We start from the raw sequence: 16180 nt of genomic DNA, 5'->3' as shown, positions 1-16180 counted from the left end.
CAATCCTTTGTCATCCTCCCAATGACTTTCATCTCCTGTCCCTTCTTGCTCAGCCCTGTCACCCCAGGCTCACCACAGCCCCTCCTCAGGAGAAACAGTACCCAAAAAGCTTCAGGATTTTTTTTTCCTCTCTGATTCTGCCCACTGAGTACATCTACTACATAATGTCTAGGACTTATTTATGTGACTGTGCTCTAAACTCCAAGATCATCCAAGAAACCTGGCTACTGCATCTGACTGCAGTTCACTGACTTCCATGGGCATAAGATGCCCAGGTGATTCCTAAAATCTGCTGATATATGGAAGAGAGAATTTGAAAGAAGTAGGCTAACAGAAGTCAGTGTACTCTAAGGAGATTTCCTAAACCACTAGCAATCAGGTTGGAGAGAGGGGGGAGAAGAGGAAGAGATAGACAGGGGGGAGGCAGGCAGGCAAGCTTGGTGACTTTCTTATTTATTTTCATCCTTTAAAAAAGAAAAAAATTGCAAAACTAAAGAAGAAAATACTTAGAAGGCAAGGTTTCCATAGGAAAAAATATTTTATTTTTTTAAGAACAAATTCAGTTTGAAACAGACGTGGAATGTGATTTTCATAATTTTCATTTTCTGGGAACTAATTGCAATGTGGAACTAAAGCAGATTTCAAACTTATGACCGGCTAGTTTTAATACAGAATGAAACAAACAAACAAACAAAACCAAAAAATAAAATTAAAAAAAAGAAAAAGAAAGAAGAAATTATTTATAACTCAAGCATAATACTGTGTTACTTACAAACTGGACAAAGAAATTCTTAAATAAATATTCATGGTACACAATTTCAGCACAAATATGCGGCAATTTGGCAACCTTTTATATAATTTTTTCCTCAATACAGTGCAAAGGGGAATGACACTGCCTTTAAACAAGCTGTAGCTAAATACATTGCAAAATTCAAATTTTATACAAAACATCTTGCTCAGACTTTATAAAAAACCAACATTGCTCTATATACACAATCTGGTTAAGAAAAGCCTTTTTTATCTTGTTTTCATGTGGGTTTTTTAATTATTTAAAAATGTGAATAAGGCTACTGTAACACCCCAAATCCATATACAGTAAATCTGAACCTATTTACAGCATCTTCACTTAGACATGATGGTGCAAATTCCAATTTGGGTGACTAGGGATGATCATACAAGCAAGGCATTTACAGTAACTTTTCAAAGCTGGACCAACGTCAAAGAAAGGAACAGTTGGTAGATTGTCATAATTCTGCACCAGACACAAAACAGACGCACAGTACATTTTCTTTTTAAAATTGGTTGTAGGTTGCTCTTGAGCAATTAGTCTGATTTTTTTTCACAGTTTAGTATATAACTAGAATGTAGCCAACTGATGAAGCATAGATATGATTTAATAAAAATAAGGATCAGTAAGCCCATCTTTTCCCTTCCCCTCCCCCAAAATAAAATCTTAATGACTTACAAGAGAACCTTGTATGGATGGATTCATAGAAAAGAAGGGTTGTTGAAAAGAATTACATATGTACTGTAGTTAGTCACCATGGTAACCTTCCACAGAACCATGGGTTGGAATTTTTTTTGGTTTTTGTTTCTCTCTTTTGGGCCAACATCCCAACATTATCTTTAGGTTCAGAAAACAAAGAGAGTGATCGTTTCTATGACAGATATTTTTCTTTTTCTTTTTTTTTTTTTTTTTTTTTTTTTCTTGCAGGTGCTCACCAGAGGTCTGAGAACCCTAAAATGCTGTTGCTACATTTTCTTTCCAAATCAGAAAGCGAAGTGTTACCATAGTAACATGACTATGTTAGAAATGTCTATTTGCATAGCACATATAAAAGTAGAGGTTTTTTTTTTTTATTTCCTCCCTAGGGTGGGAGCTTTAGGGGAATAGCCACGCTAAAGAGAAAACTTTAACCTGAAACCCCCCTCTACGAACCTCAACAAAATCTACAGAACACATCAGCCTGTAAGGCAAGGGAAAACACAACACAGAAAATAAATGCCGGCACATCTTGTTGCTGTTAAATATGTGATGCAGTAACAATGAATTCCTGATATTTTGGACCTTATATTTTCTACTTTCCTCTTACAAGACGCTTTGGAAATTTTTTTAAACTATGCTCCCACTGGTGGTTTAGGATAGCTGTTTTTTTTTTTTCCAGAAGTATTTTTAAAAAAAATGTGCGCATATGCATACATATATATACATACGTATGCATATATACTTATATATGTGTGTATATACATAGACACACACACACACACATATATATGGAAAATGATGACAAGTTAAGACTATGCAATTGCCGCAAATGAATTTCACATCTTCTGGTGTAGATTCTGTGCAATCTCAAAATATATATTAGTAAAAAAATCCAAACCAAAAGTAAGAAAGAATGAACAAAAGAAAAACTCTCACTTTATATCCCTTGTGTTCTATACACCTATTATAAATAAGACATATTTTCCTTCTCCATCTCATTGTCATAATTTATTTTACTCTTATGGACTGCCAGAGGTTTGCCATATGTGCTTTAACTTTGCAACAGAGCACCAATGAACTGCTGTGTCAGTCAGTACCTACACTCACTGTGCAGGGACAGCACTACAGTAAGCCAAAGTGCCAAAAGGGTCAGTCACAAAGAAATTCTGCTTTACTTTTAGAGATGAGCAAGGTTTTGTGGTTTGTTGTTTTGTTGTTTGTTTTCCCCACAACTTTATCAGTGATAGAATTACAGCTCATTTGACCCACTGGCTTATAATCATCGTAGGCACTTGGCTCTCAGTTGTTTTCTTAAATGCTTTCCCTATGTTTAGTATAATATGATCATATAGCAGCTGAGTCTGCTTAAAAGTCATCCAAGGCAGACTACGTTTTTGCTACAGCTTCAAAGCTGTGTATTTTATTGCGAGTACCACAACAGCCCTGCCCTAATACATCCTCAGTGGCCTGCTATTGTCTTGTCTTCTCCAGGCTTGCTGACTTACTAACAATACCCCTTTGTTCTACTGTATTGAAGGTACTATTTTTTTCTGCACAGTGGTATTTGATAACCGTGAATTCCTTCAAATGCAGCCTTAATCCACTGCACATGTTATTGTGTTTCCTACTTGCCTCTTAAAACTTAGCATACCAAAGTGCTGTGCTACCTAAATGCATTTTTTTTTCTTCCCAGCTTCTATTTCTGAGGCAGCAATATTCAATTGCAACCTCAATCAGCCCTTCCCTCTACCACCCAGTCCTGCTCTTGACTTTGTTGACAGCCTAACTTTTTGGCTGGAAGGCTCCTTACTATCAAACACAATTTTTATAAATGCATTACCCATTCGAGTGAGGCTGCTGTAGCAGATGGATGGAGTGCGGATCTCCAAACATTAATGTTCCATTAGTGATTCAGGAGGTGGAGTGAAAGGAAATCTTATGTGAAGGATGGCAGAGCCCCGGATAACAGAAACAAATGGAACAGTGACGGACTAAAAGCAAGAGAACTTTAACAAGTCTTACTTAGACACCAAGGTCTGTGTGACAAATCCAGTACACACTGAGAGAGACACACAAAAGTCAGAAGATTGCATTTCAAGCTTGATATATCTTAGAGCACCTTCCCAGGATGCCTAGAGCTATTAACATCCACGGATTGCTCCATCTTCCCTTGGCTTTTGTACATGCCTGAATGCCCACAGCACATGGCTTTGAGGATGATGAATGTAACAAGAGTACAGCAATCAGAATGGGCATCTTCTACAGAAAAGTCTTCCAGCTTTTAGTGAATACTTATTCACCAAGATAGGGATTCTACAGACTAGGTAAGCTGTCCAGCTCGCGTCGGTTCCTGGAGAAAGAGCTGTTGCCTTCTCCCTCCTGTGCTTAAGTCAATGCTAGCGCACAAGGCGTCATCACAAACCCCAACAGAAAGCATTTGACCAGTGAGTTTCCTCTACGACTCAACTGTACCACAGAGCTGGTTGTGTGCTCCTCAGACCTTGTAATAAATGTTTGCTGGACTCTGAGGAGGCATCTCTTGAACTATGTACACCGGATGTCCATAGTCGCCGCTGACCTTTTCATAGTGGGGGCAAAAGACACTGTCTGCAGTCCTTAGAGGAATGATAATGTCACTGGGCTCAGAACCATTGTTGTTGCCACTGCGTTTTGGGGTGGCTAATGTACTAAGTGATAGAGTTGTCGTGTGTTGCGGGGAATGCTTCCTGTGTCTTCTCCGGTACTTCAACAAAAGAACCACCAAAGTGATGATGATGACGATGAAAATGATGCACCCTGATGCAATCCCTGCAAATAAGGCCACCTCTGAACCCAGTATACTGGAATGCCCAGCTTTACTGCCATCTGTGCTAGATCCTGGAAAGAATGGAAATACAATAGACAAAAGTTATTGCCATCCTGTGACCCATTTACGTTGCTTAAAAATGTGTAGAGTAAGCAAGACTGGAAGAATTAACTGACAGCTAAACTTTGACAAACCAATTACCCTGTTAGATAGCTAAATGCAAACAGCCGAAGTCAGCAATCAATATAAAGCAAGACTTTGTGCCTGTTGGTCTCACTTTTGTGTTGCTCCCAAACCACCCTGTTTCATACATCATCATCCATCAGCGGCGAGAACTGTCACTGACAAGGCAGCCTTTGATGCACACGGCATCTTTTAACAGATGCAGGCCAGCCCCAGGCATAAGAGAGGGGTGGGATAGGACTGGAAGGGAAAATAACACAGGGAAATGACAATTCTCAGAACAACTGGTACTGTTCAGAGCCACGCTGTTCCCTCTGCTATTTTATCTTTCGCATATTGATTTAAGTTAAACCATCCTTAGTGCCTCTTTACAGGGACTCCTCTTGCTTGGAAATGAAACTAAGGAGCTTGAGGCAGCATGGGAGACAGGCAGCATGGTTAGGGCATGTCTGTTAGTATTAACTTACATTTACTTAAAAGAAAACAATACCACGCATTTGGTAGTCAGGAAAAGTTCATGTACTGAACAGCCTGTTGAATATTTGCTGCTTATCACACCATCATATTATTTGTCACAAAAATTACATGAATGCTCATTGACACTTTTTCAGTTCTAAGTTTTAACATATCTGCCTCTCTTGATGTTCACTCACAATGAAAAAATTATACAGATGCTATATTCACATAATTGTTAACTCTTCCCACCAAAGCCTCTGCAGGGATCAGCTGAAGCCACTCACTGCATCAAAGATTCACTAGTCCAATAACTGAAGACACAGCTGACAAGGAAAACTTGTGGCTTTTTTCGGGAAACCCAGAATCACCTGTCAGCAAAGGTTTGCTTTGTAACATTATTAATTACTGAATTTTCTTCTGGACAGCTTGAGTTAGGTTTTCTCTTGTTCATCCTATGAGTGAAATGCATCCTGAAGATATTTGTTTTGATATTTGTATCTATTTATTTTGTTTAGATAATTATTAAAAAAAATAAAACAAAGCCCCAAAACTTTACATTTAGTAGAAGACCAACCATACATATCTAGACTTCATATGGTCAGCTAAAACATCAGGACATTAATTATAGATGCCCTGAAATAAACTTTTATAAATGACTGTCAAGAACCACTTGATAATGTATTAATGCAGGAAGAGAAAGAGACTCGATCACTTAGCCAGAGTACTAAATGTAAGGCAGTACTGACCACTGTAAGGCTGCTTAGCAATTGCCCTATCCAGAAATTTTCCTGTAAATGAGAGACACTGTGACAAGATGTAATTAACTTCTACAGCAGAGTGGAAGAGGGGAGAGAGCAGCTGTTGCCATAACTTGCAGCTCCCACACACTGTCCACTGGGGCAATCAGAACTGGCTTTTGCCTCATCTCATGATGAAAACATTTGCTTTTCTGGCATGTTAATGGTAAAATAAAACACATTTGGGGACAAAGGAGGAGAAGATGCTCCAGGGCAAAGTCCCACCACACCTACCTGAGTGGTCCTTCACAAAGGGGCTGGTGGTGGAACTCTTTCCGTTGGTGCCAGCTTCCTGCTCGGGGCGCTTGGTGGGATCCGTGTGCCGGGGCTGCCCTGCTGAGTTGGGATCTGGGGAGAGAAAGAGGACGCATGCAGCTTTTGCACTTGATGGTATGGAGCCTCACAAGCTGGCTCTAGGCACCTTGTGAGACACAAATGGTTTAACAGAAGAACCTTTATGCAAAGGACTAGGAGATATAAGAACGTAATTTTCCTTTTAAAGCAAAATGGTTATATTAGTTATTTCAGGTTTAAATTGTGAGGCCATCTGCAGAAACTATAGGGTCTCCTGTAATTGGCAAGAAAAGCTTAGCAGATGACATTTCAGTTTAACTGAGGAAGTTGATTGACTACTAAACCAACTTCTACTTAGAAGAATAATTCTTTCTTCCTGCACAATAGGTTATCTATATGTGAAAAGAGACAATGAACAAAAACCTCTCTGTAATCAGAATTCATAACAAGCAAACTATAGAAATATTAGCTTCCCTCTTTTCATGTATTTTAAATAATTCTGAGCAGCAGAGTTGTGGCTTTTGTTTTTAAAATAAAAATAAAAATGACTGAAATACACTACTCCCAGGTGACCTTTCCTTCTAGGGATCTCTCCAATGAAGAGATCTTATTACACTAACCCTCCTTCTGTAGAAATCTGTCAGTAGCTGAGGAAGAGAAAATAGGCTGTGCTTTCAGACTATAAGGGAGGAATGACCACACTAGGCTTGACTGCCTCTCTGCTCTACACTGCTAAAAGAAGCCTGAAAACTAAAAAGGACATTGAGACCGATCAAAGTGATTTCATGAAACAGCAGATGGTCTTTACCTTGTCCAACTTTCATGAGGATCTTCATGGTTTTTGTCTGGCACACCCCTCCCTCCTGGTTATCCAGGCCCTCCAAAGACCCATTTGATGTTGCTGATTAAAAATAAAAGAAAAATAAATAAAAATAAAAATAAATAAAAATCAGGAAATCAACAGGCAAAGTGATGTGAATATGAGTGTCTGAAAGCAGGGATCTTTCAATCTACCAGGACCTGTTTTTGTCGCTCAGGCTGACCTATGGAAAGTTGTGAAATGTTGAAAGCCAAAGGAATGAATACACTGGTAAGCTGTACAATATATACAAATGGAGGAATGTGTTATCAAGGTTTCAAATTTACCCAGCAGCCTTTTATTTTCCTATGCACAATTGACTGACTGACTGACTTGGACAAAAACGCACCATCTTGCTAAAAAGGTGATGGAGTCAGCTGAAAAGGAAGCTCTGGCAGGCTCAGAGGAGAAAAGCACTGAAAAAATCACTCTTTTTTTCCCCCTCCCAACAATATCTTTATAATCACCACGTTACACCTGCTTCCTCTATTACAAATCTCCTGCTGGAATAAGTGAACGCATACAAAAGACCCAGGTGAAAGCTAAGATTCTGAACTGATTGGAAAACCATTTAATATTTTAAAGCACAATCTCACTTTTCTCAGCACTGAGGAGCCTCTGTGGGGGCGGGTGGCAAAGGGGAGTACGCTCTACTCTCAGGGAAACCTTTTAGCTCACACAAACAACGGGCTGCTTTCCCCTGTGTCTGCATTGTTCTGGCTTATCTAGGTGCCAGCTGGAGCCACACAATCCAGGCGCAGGCTGACACTGCCGTGCCATGCTCCACTCCCTTGGAGAGCCCACAAGGCTGAATCACGGTGCATGGGTGCGCCGCTGCCGCCCCAGCCAGCTGCTGGTTGCAAAACAGCTGCTGGCAAAGGGCTCAGCAGCTCCTCAGCAGTTGGTTTTGCAGCCACTGCACTGCACTGGGCTGCCGGCCACCATGAGCAGGGCACAGCTGCAAACGGTGGGCTCTGGATTCACCAGGTAGGGAATGCACCAGGGGTTTTCCTGCCCTGGTTGTCCTGGGGATGGAAATTTCACTGTAATTTCTTGGAGCTGTTTATCTGAGGCCCAAAATAAACTTATGAGAGGGCGCACTGGGCCGCCAACTGGAGAAAACAAATGGAAAATGGGATGTCAGGGAGCTCACTGCTTGGCTTGGCGTGGTGGTGGTGAACTGCTTAAGCAGCACATGCCTCCCTCTGCCCCTCTCCTTTCAGCCTGTGGGCTTTACACTCTTCAGGTCTTTGTTTTTAATTCTCGCTCCTTCTCTTTCACCTTCCTTGGGGATTTTCTTTCAAATGCAGTCTATGTATATTTCCTTTTTCCTTCACAATGTCTTCCTACCCCCATGGCAGTATTTTTCTTGCTCTAATCTTCTCTCTAGCCGTAAAGATATAAACCCCATACTGCTGAACCCTGCTTCCTAGCCTTTGATCTGAGTCTTGTTTTTGTTCCACTTCTGACTCTTTTGTGACCAACTCGAATTACAGCCACCATACAAACTTCCCAAACTGTGCTTTCTTTTCCTAAAACTCCCCTCTCCTAATATGTGGTCCCTCCCAGTTCCTCCTCTTGTTCCCTCCCCCCTGTAAAAACATGACAATAGCTGTATGGCAAAAAGACTTTTCAAAATACAAAAGAGCACGTTGAGTAATTTAAGATAAAAGCTGATCTGAAATGTGTCACTGCATTGCCTGGCTTGGAAAATAATGGAGACATATAGTTTTGTTTTCTTTTGTTTTTGTTTTTTTTTTTCCAGAGGGGAAAAAAAATCAATACCAAGAACCCATCCTGGACATAAATCAAATGTGTCTTTGCTGAAAGTGTTTTTTATGATCTATTTGCCAATGTACCAGCACAAGGACACAGAGAAAAAATGCAGTAAATAGAAATACCAAAGCTGAGCACCAATTGAATGTACAAATAATAAACACTGACTTTGTCTTGTGGTTTTGTTATTTGATTCTTTTTTTAATCGAGCCGAAGGGAATCAGATCTCTTTGAACACCTTCTACTTGATTTTAATTGACTAGAATGCTGCTTCTTCTGAACACCAATGCCTTTTTATACTTTAAAGGCCTATCCACTTAACCCATGAAGCAGGAGACCTCAACAGGATGCAGAGGGTGCAGTCTGACCTCAGTATAGAATAAGAAAGTAAGATGAAAAAAAAGAATGCAAAAATTACTTCAAATACAGTCTCCAAATGGGAAGACCCAGATGTACAATGAGTCTGGTTGTGTGCCTACGCCAGCGCAATCCGCCTCGCTTGCTTGCTAAAAGAATGCTTTCAGAGCTTTGATGTCAGATGAATGAATTTGCAGAAGTATTCACTTTTTCCACAGTTCTTCAAGGGATTTTAGGAAAGCCTACGTTGTAGCTCAGAGTACAGACTGCTACGTCCTGAGGAACAGGGAATTTTCAAAGAGAAGCATTTCAGTGACAAAGCAAGTTTCCTTCTCAGCTTTTCCTGTAATTAAACTGACAATTACCCAAGGCCACTGGAGGAAATTATTTTTTGAAATTCATTAAGACTACCGAAATACAACCTTGCGTATCCCTAGTGTACCAGGAAGAAAGTGGGTAGCTTTAAACGCATCGTTATAAGCTTTGAAAAGCTTCACTGAGAAAAAGAAGTAATCTGGGACAGCAGAGAAAACACAGTTTCATACTGCTAATGCCCCTTGACAGTGTAGTGTGCAGAAGTCAAACAAGGGAGTGAGTACAAAATATTCCTCAAACACTTGCTGCGGCCTTTCTATATTGATCTCCAAATGAAAACTACACCCACTGTCATTTTAGCTCCTCCACTGCATCCACACCTCTGTGGGAAAGTGACCCAGAACTTGCAGCTCTGCTCGCACTGAAAGGGTATTAAAAAAAAAAAAGTGCCCCCGATAGGAGTTTTGGATTTAAACACAAATGTAACACAAGTTTCTGGTATTCAAAATGGAAATGTTACCCTCCAGTGTGTTTATATAATCAGATTTTAAACTTTCTATCCAATTTATTCTTACATATAAGAACAAGGTTTTTTTACATTTTGGTCTAAATATGGATTTATTTTAAAGTCAATTACTTAGATGAGTTACCATACAAAGTCCTCTGCTAAGAAGACTAAATACTTAAATATTAACATTAATAAGCATAACTAATGATTAATATGAAGTTTTGCATTAGTATTAGTATGTTCTCAGGATCCCACACTTCACTTTCTATTAATACAGCAATACATAGGAATGTAGAAGTAAGTAAAATGTTGCTAAACAGGTAGCAAAGTATTTTTAAATCTTTTGATGGTTAAATACCTCCGATTTTCTGAGACCTGTCCTGCTCCACTGGTGTCAACGGCAAAACTAATAATTACAGCCAAAACAACATTAAATTATTCAACAGTTTGTCTATAACTAAAAAAACCCACACATAATTGTGCTAAAATCTCTACTAATTTTAAGACTTTCTAACAAAATTGTAATAACTTATAGGCCATTTTTACAGTAGTTTATCAGACACTGTCTGTCTGCATTCCTTGAATACAACACCAGCTGCCTGCCATTTTATAAGGAATGCAAGTTTAGCTTTTCAACATTCAGAAAACACTTATCTGTTATGAAATTATGGTTTAAGAGTCTTGCTGATACATACTTACTTTAGAGAAGCTAATACATTTGCAGGTTCATAACACACTACTTTAACACCTCCTCCTCCATACACACGGGAGAAATTAAATTATTCAGACCAAAAAACCTCATTCTGATCTGCCTCCCCCTCTTTGAAATACATGAATTGTATAGAAACAAACAAAACCCCAACAAAACAAACAAACAAACAAAAAAGGCTGGAACTAATGTAAATCAATGTATAATGTTTTACATTTATTTGCTTTTAAAAATCTACAAGTGCTGTTTATTGTACAAAGTGCATTAGTCATAAATGCAGAGGCAGGGAGTCCGTGAGCATAGCAGAGTCAGCTGACAAGAACAGTTCCTGGCTATGATTCTTACACAGTCCCCATGGAGAGGAAGTAATATTACATTTTAATATGTCTTCATTTGATTGTTATTACTCTGCCTCCCAGGAGGCCACGCCACTGCATGGATCATGGCTGTTTTCAACCTACCAGGTTGGTAACATTGCTCTAATCAGACAGAGAATTAAGCTGCTGGATTTGTGCCTGTATATAGCTTTTCATTCACAAAGAGATTAGAAATGAAGGCACAGTCACAAAAATTCAACTTCCTTCACTCCTAAAAACACACATTACTTACAAAATGAAAAAAATGCCATCACAATTACTTAAAACACCAGCAGAAAAAATCTCAGCCTTTTAATTCTGCTGCATTTATTACCCACAGTTTCATGTTTTAGGATTATGAAAAACATCACCTATTTGCAAATTAAATGACATATGCTTTGAACCAACACAACTTTAAAACACATCTATTTCTAGAGCTTGAACGTGAAATGGACTACATAGCTGATGAGAGAAATGATCATCATATTTAATTTTCCTGTGAAAACTAAATGGACCTTAAACCACAGACTATAGGAATAAATGAGTGATGTCAACTGATGAGTAAGGGCAAAATTGATTTTGTCCCTCCTTAGTGTGCTGGACAAAGAAAGTCATTTGGCAATATATTAAAGACACATCTCTGATGAGGTCATGAAGAATTAATTGCTGCTGATGTGGATCTTTTAATAGCAAATTGAGAATTACAAGTTTTTTAGGGGCAGATCAGTACTATCCAATAGTAGTGATTTTCACAGTTTTTGTTCATTAAATACTGCTTGAATACTGCATCAGAAAATAAATTTCTCAAAATCAGAATAAAATAAAATCAAATAATACTACCCATTTCCACTTTTCCCCTGCTGTGCTTAGAAAAAGAATGAAAAAACCAGCAAAAATCCACACAAGCCTTAGATCCAACAGTAGTAAGAAGTTATTCTTAAAACGAAGTTGCACTCCATCTCACATGCACTCTCAGGATTACTAAATACATGAAAATTTTTTGAGTTTTTTATTTTATCAAGTAATAGAACACTATTTTTGCCAGGCATCATTGTTTGTGCTCTGACTGCTTTCATAGGCTTTTGGTCCTTTTAATGATCTTCTTAGTAAAGCACTGAATAAATAATTCTTATTTTCCATAAATTTAGATAATTTATGGGAGAGGTTTAAGAGCACCAGAAATCACACACTGCAAAACCACAAATCACTGATCACAACAGGGAAGTTGTTTCAAAACTACCCATGGACGAAAGAACAAGATAGCTGAGAGAATAGAAAGCGTGTTTTAGTTAAATGAAATTAAATTCTGCTCCCCAGTAACAATCCCAGATCTGCATGGACATCTGAAACAATAAAAAAAGTTGTTCAGGCCTCTCACCAAAGAACAGGTAAGCTTGGCACACATTACTCTGGGTGAGCTGAAGAATGTTTAGAGAGAAGAGAAATATACTAGTTTCAAATACTATCAATTAATGCTTTCCCTTCTCTTGTAGTGATGAAAAGATTGACACTGAAACCTTCACTTTTTAAAAAAAATTAAACTGTCTTCTGAAATTTAACCGTCAGCAGTCCCAAACCTGTAAGTACTAAAACCATAAGTACAAAACTGTAAATGCATTATGAACAGTTGAATGGAATGCTGTTATGTGTTGACTGTTTTTTATCAGCAGAAAATAAAATCAAAACTTTCTACTGATCTTCTAGACACAAAGAAATGATCTTAAAAAAACAAACAAAAAACCCAACAAATAAAAAACCTGCTGAATTTGCCCAATATAATTTAGGACTCCAAGACTGTAACGAAAAATGTATAAAAGTAGCTTACCAATAATTATGCTTTTTTCTAACGTCTGGTTTTTTATTTGCAAAGTCAAGGTGGCAGAATTTTGAGGAGTTTCTCAGCCTAAAATCCATTAAAAAAAACCTCTCATTCTACCTTACTCCACACATTGTTTCAAATGAAGATAGATTTTTTTTCCCTTAAACTAGGGCTGATAGAGTGTTTATAAATAATCCTGATGCCAGCCTTTTTTCCCCTCTATCCACATGTGAGGTGGAACTTCAATGAGAGGGAAAGGACAAGAATTCTCTATTCTTCTTTTTCACTTTCCATTCTTGCTTTTTAAATTAAGTCCTATACTGCGCGTCTCAGGATTTATATATAAACAGGATCCACAAATTATATTCTCTACAGCAAGTAAGCAGCAATGCCCTCTCCAGTCAAGCTAAAACCAGAACAAAATAAAGCAAAATACAGAACAGGCCTTTTTTTTGCCAGGAGGAAGCAAAGGCTCTGCAGCAAAACTTTGTAATTCACTTTTCTAACCACTGCTCTGAAATGTGTCTTGTCCAACTGTGAATAGCACAACTTGTGGTACTTAGATGGGACTCATGAAACAAGCGTATTTGTATAATTCCCCATAAAAGTCTCCATTTGTATTCATATGTTAAGAGAGGGACAGATTCTATTACTATTAAAATGTTTTTTTGAGGGTGCAATGAGGAGGACACAATCGAGACAGAGCCAATCTGTTTTGTACTGTAATATACTTTGGTATATACCAGCTGTATGATTCTAGGGACATCTCTGGAAATCCAGACTCTCCTTCCCACATCTCATGTCAACCAACAGCACAAAACAGGGAGAGAGTTGTAAAGTTTCTTACAATCAGAATTACTTTATTAATTTCAGGGAGGCATGGCACCAAGTAAGAAAAATATATGCAGTAAAAAAAAAAGCTGCTTATGTCAACAAAGTCTTTCCATAAAGGGAAAAAGAGACAGTGAGAGAGTTGGAAAATATAAATAAAAGCTGTGAATTCTGACTGGTTACTGCTGCCTATCATTTTAAAAACACCACCACTTTCTCACTGAGTTAAGGAATATCACAGCTGAAGTGTACTGAACAGTAACTATTTGCTGAATTATTATCCATTACTGAAGGTCACAGGTTCCACCCACCCACAACAAAATCCTACTTGCTTTACTGCTGTCAAGTGCAGTGCCCCTTTCCAAAACTCCCTGGGAATGATTTAGAGATTATATAAAGACAAACCAGAAAAGCATCTCAATACTGTATCACTATGAACGACAAGTCTTTCATTACAGTTAAGCATTGCTAAAAGAATTTCAGTTCTATATTTCACATACTCTGAGAAATGTTGTCAGATAATGATCCACTGCACACATGGTTGCTTCTAGTTTACATAAACAAATTATATATTTGTGAGTGCTGAAGTAACTGTGGCAGATGTAAGCCCACTAATTATGATGTATTTAGTGTACACCCAAAAGTATGCATCTAAAACAGATTACTAGTTAGTTGACTTCACCATTCACAAACAGGTATTTTACGCAAATTTATCCTCTCTCCCAGCATGCTACTGAGAAAAGCTTCTCATGGATGGGGAGAAGTGTCTCCCACCACCACAGCAAGCTTTGCTTAACAGTTCAGCTGAACAGAACTAATAGAATTAGTTAGCATTCAAGTTACACTGATTGTTGCTAATGACAAGAGGGCTTGCTGGAAAAAAAAGCAGAAACTTTAACATTAAATAAGGACCTATTTTCTGTATCATACAAATTCAACCTCACTCTACAAGGATGTTCACCTGCCTTGAAAATCTCTGTTTTTTGTCTGTGGCACTTGGATAAGAAAGGGTTATAGTGAAAGTTCATATTAAATAAATAACAAACCTCTTGCTCATTCTACTGTCACTAATTGCATGCAATGATATTAATGACCCAGTAATTGCTATACGAGTAGCACTGAAGTGGAAAACATCATTTTGAGGCAGAGTTCATCTCTAGGTGGTAGGACTTCACCAGTGACTGAGTTAATGCCTAGTGACAGTTTAGAATATAACACTACAGATGAGAAAATGTGCCAGTCTCACGGTTATAACAGTTTAGATGGACATGATGTTATTTGCTTTGACCACACAGAGTCTAGGAGTAACCCCAATAAAGTACCACAGTCAGACTTTGCCCTGTAGATGAACCTCATTCCTTTCAGGGGAGATGCTCTGTACTATAACAATCTAGAGCAATTTTCCACATGTTTGCTTCAATAAAAGAATACCTTCATCTCCTGCTTTTACATGTAGCACAACAAAAGTGTGCTTTATTGCAAAACACAAAAAGCTATTTACATCATCTAACTATCCTTCAGCAACACAGAGTTTGGCACCTTAGTACTGAGATCAATTATGATACTATTGGATGACTGTACACTTGGCAAAGATGATCAGAAGTTAAGCACTGTTTTGACTGGAGTATGCTTATGTTTGTGTTTAGAGCTGTAAAATACCCACAAAGTAAACCTTAATGAGGGAACATTGCAGAAATAAAGCAATCTGAATTTCCACGGTTCTACAGGATCTCCTGTTCAAATACTTGCCATTAAAAAATTAAGAGGTTTAGCCTCTTTAGAAATTATCACATAGGCACATCTTGCTTCATTTTAAGGAACTCCAGTGGGATATGCTAATTCTGCCAGTGTTTGGAATTTTGAAAAGTCACAACTAGACTGGTGAACTGATACTTTTAATACTTATGTTCATAGAGTTTTTAAAAATTCACCGGGGTTTTAACAGTATAACATTATTTAGTTGTTTGGTTTGTTTTTTTTTTCCCCTGTTGCAATGAAAATTATTTTGCTAATGTCTTGACTCTGCTACCAAGCCTGTGGCAGCCTCTGGATGGCATGTGGAATCAACTTTCAGCAAAGGCTGGGACCAAACACATGGAAAGCAACTTTGCAAAAAAGCCTTGAGAGTCCTGGAGAACACCAAGTTGACCACGAGGCAGCAACATGCCCTTGTGGCAAAGGAAGCCAACAGCTCTTGGGCTCGATCTGCAAGTGGCAGCCGGTTTGGGGAGGTGATCCTTCCACCCCACTCTGAACTGGTGAGGCCACACCTGCAGAGCTGGGTGCAGTCACAGGCAGATGTGGACTCACAGGAGCAAGTGCAGTAAATGCTCATGGAGATGATGAAGGAATGGGAGCACCTGCATAGGAGGAGGGGCCGCATCCTTGGGGATACTCAAAACTCAGATGGACACAGTTCTGGGCCACTGGCTGCAGGTGGGCCTGCTTGAGAAAAGGTTTGAGCAGGGCATTAGAGGAGCTCCAGAGGTGCCATCCAAACCAATCCGTTCTGGGATTCTGCTATCAGCTGGGCTGTTGTGGCCTAATGCATTTATGTGCTAACATGAAATACTTGAAAAACAGATTATTTTAAGTTTTCCTGCCACAATCTGGATTCAGAACTCTATT

At 38.7% G+C, this 16180-nt stretch overlaps 1 protein-coding gene across 1 annotated transcript in view; it reads right to left on the bottom strand.

Moving 5' to 3' along the window:
* Positions 1-519: 519 nt before the first annotated feature.
* The window catches only part of EFNB2 (ephrin B2), a 45615-nt gene continuing 29954 nt past the window's right edge, over positions 520-16180 (bottom strand). The window contains exons 3-5 of the mRNA XM_030949808.1: positions 6831-6923; positions 5963-6076; positions 520-4363 (exon numbers count right to left, since the gene is read on the bottom strand). Of these exons, the coding sequence (XP_030805668.1) occupies positions 3981-4363; positions 5963-6076; positions 6831-6923 (590 nt within the window). The 3' untranslated portion in view covers positions 520-3980. The remainder of the gene's footprint in view (positions 4364-5962; positions 6077-6830; positions 6924-16180) is intronic.

Source organism: Camarhynchus parvulus, chromosome 1 (genome assembly GCF_901933205.1).
Source record: "Camarhynchus parvulus chromosome 1, STF_HiC, whole genome shotgun sequence".
Lineage (NCBI taxonomy): Eukaryota > Metazoa > Chordata > Aves > Passeriformes > Thraupidae > Camarhynchus > Camarhynchus parvulus.
This window is presented reverse-complemented; position numbering and strand designations above follow the sequence as displayed.